Genomic DNA, 21,806 nt, shown 5'->3' with positions numbered 1-21,806 from the left:
ACACCCTGCAAAGACACTGAACCCAGTCACATGCGCACACACTGGGGGACATTAAAAGACTGTCATTAGGCAGACCCCTACAGCTGTAATAAATATGCGTTAAAGCATTTGCTCTATCAATATTGCTTTGTGGCATCTGTGGGGATGGCAGTAAAAGCTAGGCTGTATGAATTGCATCAAATATCTCTGTTACACGTGTGGCACTGTACTATAGTGTTCCCAGAATGACGGAGATTGAGAGAGAGAATGGGTGCACATGTGCGTCTTGATGAGTGTATGTGAGGATGGCGACTGGGAGTGTTTTTCTCCGATAACCTCAGTTTGTTACTTTTTGATCCTGCTAAATTAAGATAAGGGGCTTGGTTAATTAAACTGTCACATGGCAATACCTTGAGGAATTGCGAGGCCAACACAGCTTTAATTGGGTGGCTGCTATTGTCCCCGCGCTACCTCCATTCCCGGGGAAGCAGCCCCACAGAGGGGAAAAACACCCTCATGGCTACTGATGGAAGAATTGAAGGAAATGATGATCTTGAATATATAAATGAAGCGGCGTGCATGGGGCAAAGACGAGTTGATTTAATCTTAAACGTGCAAAAAGCAACATGCCCTGCTCAAACATGGTGTAATTTAAGTCATTATACCTAAAATGTAACGCCTACAGTGACTCCATGACAGGGTGAGAACCAGGTTAGACTTAAGCTGAGAAGTTTAAATTTCTGCATCAGTATGCATGAATGACAGTTGTGTAATTTTCTGTACATTGCGGTAATCTCTGCAGTGCATTAGTTGCGAGTCTCCAAAGCCCCATGGACAGTGTCAGCAAGCTTAAGATGCATCTGTAATTACCAGCAGCCAATTAACAGCTGACCTCACCATCCCACCTCAAACCACAACAAAGATCTATTATGGAGATTTAGAAGGCTTGCAGTGTAAACAACTAAGTGTGATGGATCTTCATACAGCGCTTATGGGTGTTTGCGCCTCCTCTTTTTGGTTTACACACACTTCATTGAAATTCAGACCACGGTGAGGTTGGATGTGTTGCAGATGTGTGGTTTTCTTTTTTGGGGCGGGGGGCAGATTTGAAAGTAAGCAACACTCAGTTGATCAAATTATACATGTTACTCCCGCTAGCACCAGGTTTACTCATGTTTTACAGCATTTATTGTTGGAATTAGTCATAGAAGTTAGAAATATTAAAGTGCTATCATGTGTCGGATTGTATTAAGTAGTTAGTAGTGAAATACGTATATTTGTCTGAGGCACCACACAGTGTGTCATATTAATTAAAATATCCGCAGCTGTATTTGATATAGTTTTAGAAAATAAGCATTCCTGAGAATGTGGTCTCAGAAACAGCGCAAGGTTGTTGGAGGAGGTATCCTCGATAGCATAACGCCCATTGTGTGGCGATGTTTTGAAAACAGTTGCCCATCTGTCCCGGAAGGTGATCAAAATCTGCCTTGATGAACAAGTGGGAAATCTGGGTGACGGTCCCCCGTGCTGCCTCTCATCCCCTCCCAAGTGGGGATCAAAGAGGATGAAGTTTTGAGCCCAGGGATAATCTAGTTCCCTAGATTGTGATAATGCTCCTCAGGATGATCGTGTGCATGAGAGTGGGTTTGGGTGCGCACATGGCTGTGAGCTTGTGCTCGTGCGCTGGTGCTCAAAAGACGAGAGGCAGACAATAGCAGAGCGAGCTAGTGAATTAGTAGACGCAGACTGATGTGAAAATACACATACTTTTTGCTGTATCCAGGCAACCACATCTGAATTCCAGACATATCGAACAACAGGTGATTGCCACCATCTTATATACATACAATACTTTCAAGTGACAGTAAAATTAGACAAATCCTGCTGTGTGCGGAAGCTTATTTCACAGACAATTACAGTGTGAAATATAATCCAATCATTTAAATGTAGAGAATTTCTTGTAAATAACTGTGGCTCTGGTTTGTTTGTGTCCTTTGTGATTTTTTTTTTCTTTCTTTGCGACTCACAGTTTGTGAAATGACAGTGAGCTTAAGCTCCGCTGAATCTCATTTTAGTTTTAAGTTCCCTGTTGTTCCGCATGGTCTCTTCCCACCCTGATCCGTGTATGGTGTTGGTGTCCAGCTGTTCCATCAGCACGACAAGTGGTTCAGGAAACTCCCTCATTGTTCACTGACCAATCGCAAACACACCAGAATGCTGTCAACGAGCATTTTCCACCCAGTGGTTTGCATTTGCCTGCACCTGTGGTTTTAGCCCAGGGGGCAGGAGATGCAGGAGGGGGGTGGCAGCATGGGCGAGAGGCTGGGCATTGGGGTGGAAAGGCAGCCAGGGTTGGGATTAGGCTGTCTTTCTGTCTGTTGAGATTAAAAGAAATAGATTCATTGTTGACTTTCCCCAATTTTGTCGTGTTTTCCTCAAAATGCATCAGAGGACAGCTGAGCCTTACCACCCGAATTTGCATTTTTGTAATTTGCATGAACTCATTGGAGCTTGGAGGCAACTTACGGTTGTGTGTGCACGAATGCATGCATGCGTGTGTGTGTGTCTGTTTGGGCATGTGCTTCGTAATTTGACAAGCAAAATAAAGAACTTGTCCAAACAATCCAATAGACATGACTGGAGAGAGAGCCTGCTCTGCATTCATGGAAATCTTGCACTCGAACCACCTGGACGGTTGATGCATTTGTTGGCCAAAATTTACTAGAAGGTTAAGAAATTACACTAACTGCCTCCACTGACTTGCAGCATGTTGCAACACAGTATCATGCTGCAGTAGAGAGTCTACTGTAGAGAGCTACTAGAATAGATATACTCTGCACTGCAGTGCTTTAGCCTGGGTTGTGAATCTTATCAGGCGGAGTTGTGGTAGTGGATTTTGTGTGTGTCTGTGTACGTGTTTGTGAGTGTGTGTGCGTGCCTGCGTGTGTGTGTCCAGGCCCCTCTGGAGTCCATTAATCCCAAATCTAACAGACTTACTGCAGAGGCAGCCTTTGATGTGTGCTGAATCCCTCTCTGGAATATTGGATGCTGCTTCCATAATATTCACTTCCTATTCTCTCATCAGGAATACATTGTTTTGCCCCCTCTCCCACCCCCTCGCGATGCCAGGATTGTCTAGCAGGACAGGTGGCTGCTGTGTTATGAGTTTGTTTACAATTCAGGTGTGTTTTCACCAGTTCTCTGATCTGTAATTTTACATCTCTGAGCTCTTTTAATCCCATTCTTATCTTGTGTAAGCCTTCTAATCTTTGACCCTAATCTTAAACCACCACATAGAATCGGGCAGCGTGGACTGAGAGGAGTTGTTTTTCTCACCTTCAAATTCAGTGCATACATTTGTCAGAGAGAGAACTGGGGTCCTCTAGCCTTTGGGTTTTCTTTCTCACGGGGTGAGTCTGAGCAGCACTTATTGCTATATATTCCTATTTATTTGTGTTTTATTGCAGTGGCCTGGACTTGAACCCAGTCTGTTTTAAAGCCTCGTGCTCATAACCCACCAGTCTCAGGAGTGAAACATATGCAGAGGCAAAGAAAGTATAAATTAGATAGTGAGATGGAAAACACATTTCTATTTGAAATGATTATCCCCCCTGACGGGCAGACTAATAGGCCGTTATTGCATTTCCGTCAGTTTCTTTTAATCTAATCATACTTATAAACAGACAACTGAGAGTGTTAGTGTGTGCGTATGTTTATCCACACAGAGACACGAGCAACCAGTGTCTAGACTGGCAAACACCAATTTGGCTGGGGCACGGAGGAACATCAATGCTAAAGCAATGTTGCTGAAACACTAGGCATGTTCCTCAGTCTTGCACGGAGAGGAGATTGCAGTGACAGACAGACGGCGATAGGAGGAGGAGGAGGAGGAGGAGGCGCAGCAGAAATAGAGGAGAGGTTGGCAGAGCTCACTGTGGCTAATACATCCAAAGTGTGTCAGTTAGCTCTCTAAATGTGTTAGGCCCCGGGGCTGAGAAAGCCAACACCATCGACTCAACCTACCTCTCTCCACCTTTCCACTTAGCCTCTGTTCAACACCCGCCAATATCCTTAGGGTAGCTGCACTGCCGTTCATTGGCACAATTGATCAAATGCCTACATGCTAAAGTGTACAGTTTTCTTATTGCACATATTAGTCTCATGAGTACATGTGCAGGAGGATGAATCTGGAGAAGTGTGCTGCCATGCAGCCGGCAAGTAGACGTATGGGTGGCGTGTCTTCACACTTCTTCCCCTCTTTTGACAGATGTATCGCGCTGTTTAGCAGGCAGTCAGAGTGAGGGTGATCACATTACATTACAGCAGGTAATAATAGCGTTATTTGATAGTTTGATACTTCACACGGTGTCGGTGTCATGCGCAGGACAAAGAAGTAGTGATTTGAATTGCATTATTAATTTAGCCAAAACCTTGTTTCAGCGTTGAGTTTCTCCTTTATTTGCCAAATTACATGTAAATAATGTATGTGTTCATGTGATTTAGTGCACTCTGCAGAATTGTAATAACACGCAAGCAACGTACGGTGAAAATAGCTGACTGTGCTCTAGTGAGTCAAAGTGGAGGAAAAATGAAAATGTGTGCACAAACTAGTAAGCAGGCTCGAGCTGTCAGATTAGGCTGTTTGAAGACGTCTGCCTGTTGTCATATCAGGTATGTGCTTAAAGTATTTATACACAGCTGTAGATGCTGAATTAATGTAAGAAAAGTACACAACAGATCTTCACAAGAGTCACAGCTGTTCTCAGAAGAAATACTGGAGCTTTCTGGCGAGGGTGTCACAATCTGCAGAGCTGAGTGTTAAAGATAACGTTGCAAATCATCGGCACATCTGGCTTTTCACCCAACTGTACAGGACCAGGGTTTCTACTGCAGCACCTAACTCCCAAACTTAGATTAAGAATTAATTTGTTTGTAATTGTGTTGAAAACATGATTTGTGATACAACCCTCATACCACAAAAGCTCAGTTGCTGTGTAAAACATAAATAAAACAGAATGTGATCATTTGCTAATCCTTTTTCACATACTCTCAATTAATCGTACAAAGACAGTTTCACTTCATCAGCTTTATTTATTGTTGCTGCTTATTCTGAATTTTAAGCAGCAACACGTTTCATACAAGTTGGGACAGGAGCATCAAAAGACTGGGAAAGTTGTGGAACGCTCCAAAAATAAGTGTTTGGATCATTCCACAGGTAAACAAGTTGATTGGTAACAGGTGATAGTATCATGATTGGGTATGAAAGGAGCATCCTGGAAAGGCTCAGTCGTTCACAAGCGAGGATGGAGCGAGGTTCAACACTTTGTGAACATGATTATATAAAGGATGTTACTACATGGGCTCAAGTACACTTAAAATCAGTAAACACAGTTTGGTTGCAAATGACTTAATTCTGTTTTTATTTACGCTTCACACGGCGTCTCAGCTTCTCTGGAATCGGGGTGACTTTTTTGACGTCTGAAATATTTTTCATAACACCAAGACCAATCAGTTCTTTGAGGTTTCTGTCTCTGAGTGCCAAGCCTCTCAACGTGTTACACCTACCTTCCCTGTCTGTCTTGAGTTTGACCTGTTTCGGCTGCTAAAAGGAAGGTATTGCTTGTGGGAACAGCTGTCGCATAAGCACAAAGGGTAGAAAATGTTCCTTTTCATCTTTTTTTCCATGATTTTGAGGACTTTTTACGTTACATGTTACACATGTTCGGTCCGATACAACCGTCCCGGCAATGCACTCAGTATACCAATATATTGATACAATATATATGCAGTAGGTTTTAAGCCTGTCGCCAGCTTTTGTCTTAGAGCTTAGCTTCATTCTTTGAACAAAAACTCGCCGCTGAAAATTATCAAGGTCATTTGACGCCACCGGTCCCTCAATAGTAAGGACAACGCGACGCTACTACACACTGTGTGTGTTGTTGTATTACAGTGATGGCTCTGTTGAGAGAGAGAATCAGAAGCACTTTTCCATAATCCTGCTAAAGCACTACACATGGGAATGATTACTTGCACAAAGCCATGACACCCTGAGTTGTTCAAATCCCTTTGTTCAAAAGAGAGCGACAAACAGAGAGGCAGACAGAGAGAGAGAGACAATATAAGAAAGTGACTTAATTCAGCAAATGTGACAGGATTGTGTGATCATGTTATTGTATGGGTTGTCTGAGTGAAGCCCCCACAATGCTAGATGGGTTTTATCCTCGTTGTTTTAGGCCAGTTATCAGGACAGGGCCGCGGCGCCTCATTCCAGGCGCTAAATCCAATCAGTTTAAGAAGAGATCCCTCAAATCTAGAGTGTTGGAAATAGCATCGTTGAAGTAGCATGGTTAAAATGTAAAAATTTGTTGGAGTGAAGCACTTCAAAAGACGACCCTCAGTGAATTAGCAACAAAAGGTTTCCCTTCATTCTTTCTTTAATAGGGTGTTTTAAACCTGTTTTCTCCTTGGATAGTAACAGGATTTCAGTAATGAGCTGGTGAGTCATAGATTCTCTCGGCTTAATTTTTTTTTAATTCCCTCCCTCTTCTCTCTCTCTCTCTCTCAGTTTATTTCTTGCACTCACTATCTCTCTAAATGGGCCAAGGCAACTTGCCTTACCGTCTACTGGGGGGAAGGAAGTAGATTAAGGCTATTAACAGGCAGAAGGATGCTGATCAGCCTTTCTGGTCTCTGCTCTCATGTCTGGTCCACACTGTGCTCTGTCTCCTAAGGCTCTTCAGTTGTAGGCACCCCCCTCGACCATGTTGTGCTTGTTTGTTTGGTGTGTGTATGTGTGTGTGGTGGAGGAAGTGTTACATTGTATTTGGACACTTTTGTGTAAATCAGATGGGCTGATTTAATCAAACGGTGTCACACGGTGACCAAAGCAGCTGAAACGAGTGCACTCTTGTTCACATCCGCGAGCAGTGGGCAGTGGTGAGTAGCAATAAAACGTGGCGCAGGCCCGCCGTGTCTGTTTATGTTGCTTATGAGTGAACATGCCGCAACGCATGCACAGTAAAGGCAAGACGCACACGAGCGCGCTATATTTAGATGACAAACTGCCATAAACCCAGGCTAAAGAGAGAAGAAATAAACAAAAGAGAGGGAAAAAAGCAAGGCGGTCCAGAAGCATCCCCTGTCACGGTGCAATCCCCCATGTCCTAATTACACAGGCTTAGAGGAAACGGAGGATTAGCCACTGATTCACCACGCTTCTCGCCTCATCTTCTAATAAGTTCCCTTCTTGTCTCCTTGCTGCCCTTTGTGCCACCCTTCATGTCTCTCTCCAGGTAAAGGTAGGGAGATACTATTGACCTGTGGCTCTCTGTCTGTCTTTGTTCCTGCCATCTAACATGTCCGCCTCAGACAGCACCTAACAGGGGAAAACACCTAATCCCATTTTACAAGTAGGCTGTGCAGCGGACCTGTTTTGTCAGCTGTTCTCCTCAATCTATGTACAGTATTTGGACAGGTTATACGTCAGTAACACATAGGAGCACAGGCTTTCACATGCTTTGTATGTGTTCGCATGCGTTACACTGTGCCATTTCTTGCATTGGTCAGTTTTAGAGACATGTTCCCACTAGAGTCAATCTATTCATCAGTGTGTTTTATTTATGGCAGAAGAGCTTTATTTATATAGCACGTAGAGACAATTGATGATGTGAGGCTGTCACACAATATCTCATTTTTCTGTAGGCGCTATTAAAAATTAAATTTACAGTGTCATACATGCTGTAAGTGCAAGAGGATAAAAGCTGAACTAGTCTATAGCTGTGATGATATGTAAGTATTTGTACATTTCTATAGTCGCCTGTGTCATTTTTACTTGATAATTTCACAAAATGACCCGAAATGAACAGCAAAAATGCAAAATATGGTACATAGACATGGAATGAGTGTATTGGTGTGCACACCGTGAGACAGTTATTCATACATGCTTAGATTTTAGTATATCACTGTATCATTGTATATTTTTATTCATCCACTTATTATCTTTCAAGCTAATCGTTTGAGAGGTATAAATAGCTTGATGACAACAGGAACGATGTAAGAGTTGTTTCTCTCAGACATCTATATCTAATAGCTGGCCATTACTCCACCATTAGTACACTTAAGTAGTGAGAGAGCGAGGAGTTGAAAAGTGAGCTATAGCCAGAGGAAATGCGAATTATGTGTCTTAAGTCAAAGAAAGGCTGTTTTTTTTTTTTTTTTTTTTTTTTTTTTTGATTGGCTGAAGCGAGGATCTTCATTGACTCAACTTGCAATATTTATTAGGTGTCTCTGACCACTGTGGGCAGTGAATGCTTTCGCTGTGTGTAAACACAGAAAGAACGCAAAAATGACTTATTCTCCGCCATAGATTTCTTCCTTTCTCTCGTTCTGTCTCGAGCAGCAAAAGCATCTCAATGAAGAACGCTCAAAAGTCGGTTTAATGGTTTGCTTGAGCACAGCAGTGGGAATTTTTCTTAAGAGTGTTGTCACACGTCACAGATGTGGTTACAGATAAGCATCAGTTTGCCTCTTCACAGCGCTTTTTGGCCTTGGACAGGTTCCCATGGCCGTTCATTACTGTTGAAAACCTGTTTGTTGAGCTTCATTTTTTTCCTAGTCTGAGGTCTGATTGCCAACAGATAACAGAAACTGTGAGATCACCCCCCAGCCTTTTTTCACACAATTGTCTCAAGGCTGACCTTCTCCAACAATTAAAGCTTACAGAAACCTTTGATAATTGAGATTATAGCATGCAGCACGTCGCTCAGCTGTGAATGACAAGTCTAAAGTATGTAGTAAAAATGTACAGAGGGAAATCTATTCATAGTTTAATGGCAAATATTTAAATGAGCTTCATCAACAACAAACATAAAGTGCACAGTCCTTTCTGCTCTATTCAGACAAACACACACTCACACACGCACACTGTATTTGTACTTCTATCCTTGTGACGACCCTCATTGACATAAAGCATCCCTAGCCCCTTATGCTAACCATGACCATCACAACTAAATACCCAAGTCTTAACCTTAACTTCCCTTTGAAGTTGTGAAGACCGCCCAAAATGTCCTCACTGTCTGCAAATGTCCTCACTCTGTGGTTAAAAACGTGATCCGGTCCTCACTATGTGGCAAATACAAGTGCACACACACACTCACACACATGTGGACATGCAGAAGGCAGCCTTTATGTAACTAGGTAGGTCACTTGAAAACAAATTTGTATTTGGAAGGACCACATCGTGCATTTTAGGGCCTTCATCGCGGCTTTGTGTGAAAGGGAAAGCGCTATTTGAGAACATCAATCTGGCTGTCCAGATGCCCCTCGTCTCTACAACCCACAGACCTTTCTCACCACCCACAGCACACATTCCTGCTTGCTCATCATTGATTAGGCTTTGTGTGTTTGTTTTTGTTTGAATATGAGCTTATTCTCCTCTTCCTCATCCTCCTGGGTTTTTATCCCTCTCTCTCCTATGCATAAATACTCTCTCCTCAGGGTGTTCTTTGAACAACTTAGCCAGGCATTAGCTGACGGACGGGCCTGCAGTTTGTGAGGGAATGCCTGAAGAGAGGACGTGTTTGATCCTGAGATATATGTCCTTGATTCCGTCTCGGCTTCGCCAGCCACCGGGCACCCCCGCCACTGCTGCCAAGCATTTCCTGCTATGCATCGGTATTCTCTAGCCTCCCACTGTGATAAAAGCTATTACACTGGAGAGAAGTATCCTTCTCATTGTGCTAAGCCACCCACTGCACAAACAGTCAAGACGTATTCCCTCAACACACTCTCAGTAGGACTCTCAGTAGGACTTTAAAGTAAAAAGTGTATGATAACCAACAATTTATCACATAATATGAAATCGCTTTAATTTGGATGCAGCTACATTACTTAGATACATTATATTGATCGTGGGCTCTGATGCCGTGGATGGAGAGCTTCACCAGAAAAAAAGAGGCATAAGTGTATTTAAAACTGCAATTTATTCCAAAATACCATTTTAAATCACATCATGGGCACCATTTGATGTTGTTGATAGATTTCCAGCAGAGCAGTAGGCCAGGATGAAGTGCAGGTCCCGCAGTAAACTGAATAGACCTAAGCAGCAGTTTGATGGAAATAGTATTATATTGCAACCTCTTGGAATAATGTTGACAAAACAGACTGGCCAACCGTAGAGAGCAGCCTGTTTTCCCAGCACAGCTCTGTTTTAGAATCACAATATCAGATGCAATAATACACTTGAGTAATGTTCTCATTTTCACCACAACAACGCTGTGTAAGGAGAAAGGAATATAAACCAGCTTGCTCTTCATATTTGGAGCGATGAGAAATATAACATTTTGATTTGTTTGGATCTGTGTCATGATGAAACCAAATGCACCGAAGAGTAAATAACAGAGGGAGTTTCATAAGAAAACAGCAGTTATTTCATAAAATCTAGTCATTTCCACAAATGGAGAAGTGGCTACTGTAAGATCTACCTCACTAGTGAATATCATGTTCATTAATAGTATTTTGCTCCGGGACATATCGGCCCTCCAGTCTGCCATGTAGTTTCTAATTTCTTAGAAAACAAAATCTGAAATATCCGACGCACACTCTGTTCTCCCAGACCCAAAGTCTGAAATTCTCCCTTTTAACTGCCGTTGTTTGATAGACTGGCGACCTGAGAAGTCATGAGATATTTACTAAACATTAGGCCCAGTCAGAGTGGAGACGCTCTCATCTGTGCAGTTCAAATATTTAGTCACCCTGATTGGCTGAGAATGCGGGAAAGGGGGGTTGCATGGATCAGCTGGGCCAGATAGCAGTAGGCGAGGAGATTAAAAACACAATAACACACACACATGCACACGCAAACACACACTGTGAGCTCCCTCAGGTGAACAGGTGCAGTCATGGTCTGTCACAGATGCTCGACGCAATTCGTCAGCTGCCATTCCTCCTGTCCACCTTGGGTGGGTTGGGGGATATTCGCCGCAACACAGCCTCGACACACAAACACACACACACACGCACATTATCTCGGATCGTTCTCCATCCTCATAGGCTGCTTCGGTTGCTCATAGAGCTGTCTAATGACTACCCAGGTGTGCGCGATGGTGAAATGATTCACCACCACTGCGATGGGAGCTAAATTGTTATGTGTTTGCAGCTTTTTACTTTCCTGCGCTTTGTTTCTGAACTTGGGGAGCACTCTGCCTCGCTGTGAGTTTGTCCTGTATTCAGCTTGCTGATGCCGCCGCTGCTCTGCTTTGCAATAGCCTGCATGTACAGCTCTCCCTTGGTTCTTCCCTCCCTCCTCGGGAACCACAGTGTGTGACAGAGGGACATTAATCACAAGGCTGGGTAATAAAGCGAGGAGGGATGGGCATGTAGGGCCACGGGGGCAGGCGTCTGGAGGGAGAAAAGGGTGTTTAGGGAAATCACACCGTGCTTTATGACACACACTGATACACAAGCTACACTTTTACACTCGCAGGTTTAGGTGCACATCCTTCACGCGCCATACTGAGAGCTTCCACCCCGAAAGTTAGAAAAATTAAATCGAGGAGAGGAGAGAAAGAAAAAAAACAGCTTGGGATTCTGGGGATGGTCACCAGTTACTTTCTATTAGTCTCCGTTGGGGGAGAGCCCTGTGTCTTCTTGCCCACCTACAGTATGTGTGATTTTACGTGGCCCGTGGCCCTCGTTAATTAAGCATTCATTTATTAAAAGACTTTTTTCTGGAAGGAAAACAGAGGGGCGTTTTTTTTTAATCATTTGGAAAGAGATTAGAGGCATTTTATGGCTCGGTAGAAGAAGCACCGTCACTGCTGCTGTGATGCTGAAATGGCTGCGGGACTTTTTCATGATACTGATAACTCTCATGATATGAGATGGTGATAAAATGTGGCTGCTTATATATGATTACTAGCTAAATGACAGCAGAACACAACAATTTAGGACTCCACTGGGTTTAACACTGTATTAAGTTTTTTCAGCATTTATTCCTGGCCCCTTTGGGTTAGTGAAGTTTTTTAATATCGACCTCATTCCATCCTGACATTTTACAGTGAACACTGTGCTGTGAATCATATCAAGTGGAGTTGTGATAGTGGTTATTGCGTGTGTGGGTGTGGGCGAGTGTGGGTGTACACGTCTTTATGGGTATGCCCCCACCTTCCTCCGGTCTTTGTTGTCTGTTTTCTGTTGCATCTGCACTTGCGTGGTGCTCCTCGAGGAGTATTAGAAAAGGGTAGGTTGAAAAATGAGATACCAATAATAGTTTCCTGTTCTTGTAAATCCAGTGTAACTACACAGCAAAAGGCTCGGTGCTCCAGAAAGATCAGTGCACGCAGCTAACAGAGAGCAGAGAAGGACAGCGTTGAAAATCAGACTTTCTTTAAATGACAAAACAAAAACAAAAAAAAGGCTTCTTTTTCTCTTCTTAGTGTGCGTCTTTGTTACAGATGAATGAAGTATATTTTTTTGCTTTGGTCTTTGTTTTTTAGTTAGAACTGTTATGTGTTAAGTGCAGTTTAAACTCATTCATACGAGCACATTCATGCATACAGATATACACATCCGCCACCCCCCCCCCCCCCTTGCCTTCTTCGGAGTACATCGGGCAGTCATTACAGGCCAACCCTGCTTTTAAATGCAATTCGTTATTGAAATTATTCATTCAAATTTTTTCATAATTTATTCAGCAAGAACTGCCTCTAAAAATGTCCCAGTCACTTTAAAGAGATACATGCGGGGACTGGTTTTTACATTTTAGATAAAGCACCTCACTGGTTCAGAAAGTAATGAACAAATCGTTCATTCATCTAACTTTCACCTCCACCGGCCTCTCTCACCCTGGCTGCTGTTACGATCACGGCAATATCTGATGTTGACAAATAACACAGTGAACCAGGATTATTTACTTCTTCCTCCTTTTTTATTTTGGCATGTTGCTGAATTAAGGGTTTCTCTGAATTGGTAGCATTTTTTTTTTTGACACTGTGTCCTTTTGCTATTGCTCAAAGATTTCTTAGAGCAGCTTTGCTACTTTGATATCTGTTTCATGTGCCCTTAGCAGTAAAGATAACTGGCAACTACATAGCCTTCCTATCTCACTCATTGTTACCCAGTCTTGCTATTCTGCCCTAAAGCAAGGCAATTAACCCTGCCAGAGGTAGTAAGATAGCTGCGGCTGCTCTCTGTTAAAAAAGGATCCACAAGTCCAAAAGAGTGTGTGGAGTTAATTAAACTTTTTTTGTTGGCAATAGAGGTGTAATAAATATCTGATTTCAATCAGGGATTCGGGTCAAGTGTCTACAATAGGGCTGCAAAGATACAAACATCAGCTGTGCCCGCCTCCTGACAACTCAATCAGAGTTTCAGTGACACTTTCATTGAAAATTGAGCTGAATTTCGCCTCCTCTCGTCTTCCTGATGTCCAAGTTGTTTTGATCACGCTGTATCCTCGCCGCAAATCACCTCATCGTCCCCTGTCTTTTTCATTTGTTCCCATTTGATTCAGGGCCAGCGTGGCTATGAGACGCATTTTCAGGGCTTGTATGCGGGATGAGACATGAGGACACGTTTTTCTTTCGCTGTACAATATCAGCGTCCAAGATTGCAAACTTGATAAAAGAGTGAACAGTGAAAGATAAAGAACGCTGTGTCCCTGTTGTAAACATAGATTGATATCTTGAGGTTCGAGCTATCTTGATGCTTTGATTTTACAGAAAACGCTTAGAATTTCAGCTGAAAAATGAAAGCAATGATGTTGCAAAAACAAAAAAGTAATGCTGTGATAGACATCAGTAGTTAGAGGACAATAAAGTCTAAAGTAATGGAGAAACAGTAATAGTTAAAACCGTAATATGATTCTTTTTCTTAATGATTTTGATTTCAAAAATAATGAATAAAGCAGGTTAGTGTGTTTCATCATTGTACCTTATCAAATCAGTGACTGAGAGGTGAATCAAATTTTGACAAATGATTGCATGACTCACTGTATCTATCAGTGTAATTTATTTTGGACCATGCACAGCGCCGAGAGAGAAACTGGAGAGGGAGCGATCGAGCACGCCCCTGGTAGCCAAATCATCACAGGCAAATTTGTCCTTGGTGGAGGCTTCTGTTGCCCATCCCAGAGAGCTGGTGGAGCCATGATGGAGAGAGAGAGAGAGAAAGAGAGAGAGAGGGAGAGGGAGATGAATGTCACCCTTGCTCTCATATGTCATATTGTTAGCCATAGATATGAGGAGAACGCCTCAAGGTTGAACGTGCAGCTGAGACATGAATAATCTATCAGAGGTTTCCTCCAACTAAATAGAGGGAAATATGTCTGCATGGATTATTTATGCTTTAATATGCACACGGTGAATGGACAATCACCTCTGAGAGCATGAAGACATTGTAGGGGCTAAGTTAATTGTGTGTGCGTCTGGAATGCATGCGAGTCGGGTGTGTGACAGGCAGTGGCTGTCCAGCTGTTCGGCTCGGTTACACGTGTGGTGTATATTTTGCGGCTCGGTGATGGATTAGAGTAATAGGCTGTTCTGGTCGGAAAGTGTGCCCAGGTTTTTATTATGTATGTACAAGATTTCCGCCATATCATCGATCTTCGCGCTTTGACGTGTTGTTTATGTTTTCTTATTCAAATCTCAGATCACTCTTGCACAAACACTGGCGTGCAAACACACACACAGACACGCACACACAAATGCTTCTCGGTGCATGCGGATGCATTCGCTCACCCCCACCCCGTTTAAATGTAGTCCATCTCAAACTGGTCCGGCCCCCGCTTTCCAGCTCACCCTATTCCCTCTTCAGATGACTGCCTCGACATGGGAAATGTCAGGCTCTCTTTGCCAGCGCTGTTTGGCTTCTTCAAACACAAGTGTTAAGCTCATCTCTACAGCTTAGGAGGGCAGTCTCCCAGGAATCAAGGCTGCTGACCCGCAACACAGCAAAGACAGCCTAGCCAAGTGCACTCAAGCACATCCACTCTGCCCGCTCATTTGCATCAACAAAAGATTGTATTAGTCCCAAGTTTGTGGTCTTTAAAGCAGCACTGTCTCCGTGCTGTAAAGGTCCAGCATCACATAATGGAACTGATAGGGTGGCGTTACAGCTCCTAACAGGAATGCTGCCCTCTCACATTTAGCCGAGATTAGTGGCGGAAATGCTGTGAAGCTCAGAGCAGCCTCATTCTTACTCTTTCAAATGTTACCTTTAAAACAAAGCCTGTGAGAAAATCTCTGTTAACAAACACATCACAATTTTCACCTGCAGGCTTCAAGTCTTTTAAAAGGACGACAGATTTCACTCATTCGAAATGTGGTTTTGGTGGCATATTCCCAATTCAAGGACAAGGGTTCATCACAAGGAATCAAGGTTTAATTCATAACCATTCAGCAGGGGAGGTGAAAGGTGACAAGAAGCTGTTTTCTGTTCTTTAGAAGAGTGTGAAATTGCAAAGTCTGTGACTGTGTTTTTGTTCAAATATTGCTGTCTGACACTTGTGCCTCTGACACTTTCATTGGGCTATACAAACATCAACAATGCAAAAATTAAGCTCCTATGAATAGATTTGCCTAATTCATCTTCACAAAGAAAGCTGCCTCAGTTCTGTTTGTGCTGTTCCAAAAAAAAGTGTATTTTAGCAAACATCAACAACACTTACATTGCTGTAAGAAATTATAAGTGTGGTGTTTTGTCTGCAGCGTTTGGCTCCACAAACAGGAAGAGATGCATCTCAAAACCAGTATGCAAATTGGTTTGAGCTGCTGCATTTGTTTAGAGGCCTGCGCAAGCCACCTTTTGGTTTTTACTGGAGAGCAGTGTTAAATGCTGGTGTGTTGCGCGTTCTTGGATTTGTCTAACCTGCACCCTATCATGTTTACAATTCGTCAGCTAATGGAATGATTGATGGAGGCCTGTCAAGGCAGCATACTGAAATGTGTTGACAGTATATTACACTGCATGATGTGTGGATGAGGATGTGAAACAAGGAACTAGATGTACCAATTTCATTCGTATTGTCTCAACCGTTGGGATCCTCTATGTGTCTTCTCTTGGTTTCATCCCACCCGGCCCATGGAAAAATTCCATTTATGAGACAACAGATGCTCAGTTTTTTTTCGCTCTCTCTCTTTTTCACTGTCACGTCCAAGAGGGGGGAAAAAATGTGCTCCTCTTGTTTTTTCTTTTTTTTAATATATAATTTTTTATTTTTTTTTTTTACCAAGTTCTGGATCTGTTTGACACAGGCATGAACACTCCCATAATCAGCCAGTGTGTGCATCCTTCTGAATAGAGATGAAAGAGGGGAACACACACTCACACTTAAACACACATGCGTGCACACACAACAACAAGGAGCACGCAAATAAACAGGCACAAACACACGGGGAAGAAGCACAAGCCATTTGGCACAGTCTCTGTGTCTAGGGAGGGCTTCAAAGCCCACTGACATGAATTTATGATAACGGCACTATGCCTTTGCCAAACCTCAACTGTTGTTGTTTTTCCTCTCGCTCCCTCCCCATCCCTTCTGTATGCTCTGCCATCCCCTTGATCAGAGCTTTGGAAAATGCTAGCAGGTGTCCCCCAGTCCCAGAAAGGTGTGTGTGTGTGTACAGTATGTGTATGTGTGCGTGTGTGCATGGACATGTGCATGCATTTACAGTGTTTAGAATGGAATATCCTTAACTGGCTTAACCTTTTTTACATAATTTCACCAGGCTTGGCTCTTCTTTCCTTATTTTGGGCTCCAACTCTTTGTACTGTTCAGTTTCATAATAGTACTATGATTCTATTACCCTCTCTGTGGTTTTGTTCTATTCTGTGCACACTGCTGACATAAATATAACTTTCTTCTCCATCCATCCCCTCCCTTTGTTTCTCTCTGCAGATGAGGATTGTGTGAATTGCACAGAGGAGTGCAGAGTACTGGGTCATTCTGACCGCTGCTGGATGCCCCAGTTCCCTGCTGGAGGAAACCAGGCAGAGGGTGTCGACTACCGCAACAATATGTTTGTGCCAGCGGGGATGGAGACTGTGCCCGAGACAGAGACCTACGAGACTGTCAACCCCAATGGCAAGAAGACGTTCTGTACTTTTGGAAAAGAGAGGCGTGACCACACCATCCTGGTCGCCAATGTCAAGCCCTACTTGAAGGCGAAACGTGCCCTCAGTCCACTGCTCCAAGAGGTCCCCTCAGCCTCTAGTAGTCCTACCAAGGGCTGCTCCACCATGTCTCCCTGCTCCTCAGTCAAAAGCCCAGCTGACGGGGCTGAAGGCAAACCTCCTCCTGCCACCTGCTCTGGCCACTACGGGCCCCCTGATGGTCAGTACCTGTCACCAACCAAACAAACCAGAGACCAGGGGGTCTACCCACCCTTGCCTCCCTCAGACCCCGTGGCCAAGGTGCTCGCAGAGGCCCGCTCCAGGATCAGCCAAGAGGCAACAGGTGAAATGGAGTGTGTCCTGGAGCAGGTGGAGCCCGACGCAAACCGTGACAGAATGGACGCTGACCAGGTGGTGAGAGACATCGACAAATTATTGCAGGACTGCAGAGGAAGTGAGGCCACTGGCACACTCAGGAAGTGACACAAAGGACAGCGACGAAAAGAAGTACGGAGGTAGAGAGAGAGGAATATAATGGTATTCCAAAAACTCTCACGCCAAAACTGTCACTGTCACCAAAACAAATCAAAAAGGTTAAATGGCTCTTCTAATAGGAGCCCTTTTCACTTAATTTGTTGTTGAAAAGTACCAACACTGGACGGACAATGGGAACATTTATGTATTGGCGCCAGTTTTGGTGCCGAGATCCCTCCCAACAAAAAGGAACTGGGTAACAAACATCTGAATTCTGCTGAATTTATAAACACTTTTTGTTTTGGATTCTTAAGCAAATTGCAGAGGCTTCTGCCTCTGGCACCTCGCAAGCTTATCTAAGTGCCCACCAGCTCATAAGTGTGTTGTTCATGGTCTCTTGTGAAATCCTACATATCTAAGTGTGTGTAGGTGGATTTCTGTTATGTGTGATGGCCATAGAAACTGAGTGAAAAAGGACTACTTATGGTCAGACACGACAATCGATGCGGAAGCAGAGAAACAAATTCTAATCTATTTGGGACGGTGAAAGATCGAAATACGCAAAACAACCTTATCTTTTCTGACTTTAATGTAGGTGTTTAACCTGTGATGGATCCTGTATCTGAACGTGAAGAGAGTTGTTAATCAGGGGTGTGTTCGCAGGGGTTGTTATGGACTCGCTCGGAGGGGCTTAAATGCGACGCTGAAGGAGAAATATTAACAGTGTAACCATATTTCACCTGTCATTTGTAGCCACATGTGTAAGTTGTGTCTGTCTCACGCCTCTATTTAAACATTCATGTTGCTGGCCGGTGTAGCTGCACGCACCAGTTTTTACACATGTGCACTACACTTTGCGCACACACATGCTGACACACTCCCATGCACTGATGCCACACGCAAACACATACACACACACACACACACATACACACTAATGCTTACACACCGATGGCCATCTGTGTAATTGTCTTAAACATGAACATCATCAGCTTTCAGTCCCTTGTGTACAGTGAATTATCATGTGTGTGACTATGCCTTAAGGCGATCACAAGTTGTATAAAAAGGGACATTTTTCCTCAACTGTGAAAAGATGATATCTATATGATTATATAGATGATTATATGTATGAATCCATGTATAGTGTCCAAATATTAAAATATTTATACATTTTATAAGAAAAAAAGAAATGAGGAATCTCAGCAAAAAAAGTGTCCTGGAGTTAAGGTGAAGAGCGGGGTGTTAACTCAAAGAACTGCAAAGGACACTGCCATTGTTTCGAAGACAAATATCCAAAAATATAAACAAACAAGAAAATGTCCCTTCACATTATCACTATACATAATATCATTATATGTGTAAATGTATCCAATTTAGATGTGTTTACATCAAAAAATTGACATATTTTTGTTGATTTTACTGCAATTTCTGTGCATTTGAGCCAAATTGTTATGTGTACAAAAGCTATATTGTGTATTTTATTAAATTAATATATAGTTGTGTTGCAATATACATGGGCTTATATTGTATTTGGCAAAAGTTGCCTTAGTAGCTGTCGAACTCTGTGAGTTTGCTTTAGTTTGGGTTTTTCTCTGTGTTTTTTTTCCTCTCTATTCTGCATCTTTGCAGGCTGGCTTCAGTGCTTTTGAGATGTCGCCTCTTTTTACCCTGAGATCCAGCCGGATCAAATACAATAACTGTTGAACGCTTAATGAGCCAGCTGATCTAGAATACAATTCAAACCAACAAAAAGCAACAACCACAAGATAACAGTTTGAATATTTTTACTGAGCAGATTTTTACAGGGCAGCTATTTTCTTTAACGATAACTAGTATGCGTATCTTGTGTTCATTATGTTTTTACTTTCTTTCCAAAAAAGAAACCTGCCATATGGAAAGTGGAGTGGTTTCCTTGGTGATCATAAAACTGCCTTACTGTCTCTGCGGAGAGCTTGTTGTATCTGTGGAGCTTGTGACTGCTTATAAAGCCCTGGTCCACCAGAATGTGCATTTTCTATAAAGGACCAAAAGAGGTTCTTTTTCAGCAGTCTGTGTTGTTTATGTATGTACTCCTTCTCTATTCATGTTAGAATTCTCATACTTTGCAGAGAAACTTGACATCTGAAATTCTATCTGAAGTTACTTTGGAATTGATGTCTTAGCTGTTTAGGTACACGGTTTATATAACCAAGTGTCTTCACATTCAGGCTTTCTTAAAATAATAATAATAATAATAATAATAATAGACATTTATTTTTGAAAATTTTGGCACATTTCGGCCACCCTCTGAAATAAGAATGGGAGGTGCTTTTTCTAATATTCTCTGACAGTAAAATAAGCGGAACAGTAGGCTATTAGACTTGATGTGTTCTGGTAAATATGTCCACAATCACCAAATCTATTTAAGATGCAGCCATGAGAGGGAACAGCGACTTACATCCGTGTGGCTCCTGGTGTGTTTGCTGTAAAGTGTGTGTGAGCTGAGTTGGAATCTTGACAGCAGATGTAACGCATTCAATCCTGCAGACATGTCACATCTGAGTATTTTGGGATTTCTGTTCTTGCTTTTTTTCTTAATCGAGGTGCATGTTTGGACATTCTCCCGTCATTCTGCCATCTTTTGCCCGCTTGCCATCGTTTTTTTTAATTTCACTATTCATTTGTTTACTTTTCTCCTTTTCAGCTGTTTGCTTTCTCGCCTCTGAGGAGCAAAGCAACCGTTAGCTCTTCTCCTCTCTTTCGTCTGTAAAGCATTCGGTTTACCCTTGCTCTTTTCCTGGGAGATGGCAGAAGCTCTTTTTAGAGAGGGCTTGGAAGATTTGACGGAGGAGGAAAATATTTATGGTTATTTTTAAATGAGATTTTTTTTATCTGTCTCAAATATCTGGCTAAATCAAGCAAGCCTGACATTCACATCATATGAACGGCACAAACAGTTAAAATGTGCTGTTCAAAGTGCAATCTGCAACTGTGATCCTGGCAAAAATGCTGTTTTGCACACACACACACACAAATACAAACACCCGGGCACTTCAGCAGCACACTGCCTTTCATTTAAATGCATAGCCCCTTAAAGGTAAAGTGAAGGCTGGAAGAGAGGGCAAAACACTACCCATACAAATGTGACACTTCCACACTTATCTTCATGGTTTATTTTCTTTTTATCTCATTGTCTTCATGCTGGATCAAGCATCCTCTCCTCTTTGTGCGCGCGTGTGCTTGATTTGCTTTCATGCCTTCATTGTTTGACAGAACAATTCCTTTCAACTTATTTAATTTAATGTTGCCCGTGTAATATAGATTTCATTCCAGCCCGCATCAAACCCCTGTGGCCTGTCTTTCATTTGGGCATTAATTAGAACAAAGCGCGGAGGTCACCCCAGGATTCTGTTTTTTGCTCAGTTTGGCTGCCGCAAAGAGTCACTGTCACAGCTCAGGCACATTTACAGTGCTGTCCCCTCAAATGGTGTTCCCCTGGCCTGGCCACTGTCTGCACACTCACAAACTGTGGGCAGGAAATGAGCTGGATCCAGTGGAATGAAGGTACTCTTTAAAGCCATGCCCCCCTCTCTCAGGCTATTTGCTGTCTAATAGAGCAGAGGCTGCTGCTGAGGTCAACACGCAGACGGAGACTGAACATAATGTAAGGCCTTTCGTTGTATAATTACACACTGCTGGAATCATACACTGTTGGCAGTGCGTTACTCATATCTAGAGTGGGTTATTTGTGCCCACTTGAGACTGTTGGTTTTACCAAGTGATTAGGACAGGGCCTTGTAGAATGTGGCTAACCACCTCTGGTCTCTGACTCACACTGATGCAGGTGCACTCAGACTCAGACAGCCGCTGCTTCACACACATAGAGACAACATGCCATTTTGGTTAGTTAAAACAAGCACCCAATGTTTGTCAGTGTGCCCCCCCCCCCCCAAGCCCACACTGATAGCATAGGGCTCCACGCTACAATGGGCAACTGGTGAAAAGACCAGAGACATTCATTTGTTTGGATTCTTTCAACTGCTATTGTCTAAAGGCTGTGTTCATTGTGATCTATCTGAAAAAAAAAAAGATGAAAAGATCAAATAAAAAAGCAATTACTAATAAATGTTTGCTCTTGTCCTTGTATGGGTTGGTTGAGGAATGGATAGTCATGACTTTGATGTAATATCTCTTCTCCCGAGAGAAAACCTCGTTCGCGATATTTTTGTTCCTTCAAGCATCTGCAAGGCCAGTTTTGCCTTGTC

At 42.8% G+C, this 21,806-nt stretch overlaps 1 protein-coding gene across 2 annotated transcripts in view; it reads left to right on the top strand.

Annotated features, from left to right (window-relative positions):
* Positions 1-21,569, top strand: part of pcdh17 (protocadherin 17) — a 54,850-nt gene extending 33,281 nt beyond the window's left edge. For both annotated transcript variants that reach the window (XM_041938516.1, XM_041938524.1), the window contains exon 5: positions 16,874-21,569. In XM_041938516.1, the coding sequence (XP_041794450.1) occupies positions 16,874-17,571 (698 nt within the window). In that variant the 3' untranslated portion in view covers positions 17,572-21,569. The remainder of the gene's footprint in view (positions 1-16,873) is intronic.
* The last annotated feature ends 237 nt before the right edge of the window (positions 21,570-21,806 follow it).

This window comes from Chelmon rostratus, chromosome 1 (assembly GCF_017976325.1).
Source record: "Chelmon rostratus isolate fCheRos1 chromosome 1, fCheRos1.pri, whole genome shotgun sequence".
NCBI lineage: Eukaryota > Metazoa > Chordata > Actinopteri > Chaetodontiformes > Chaetodontidae > Chelmon > Chelmon rostratus.
This window is presented reverse-complemented; position numbering and strand designations above follow the sequence as displayed.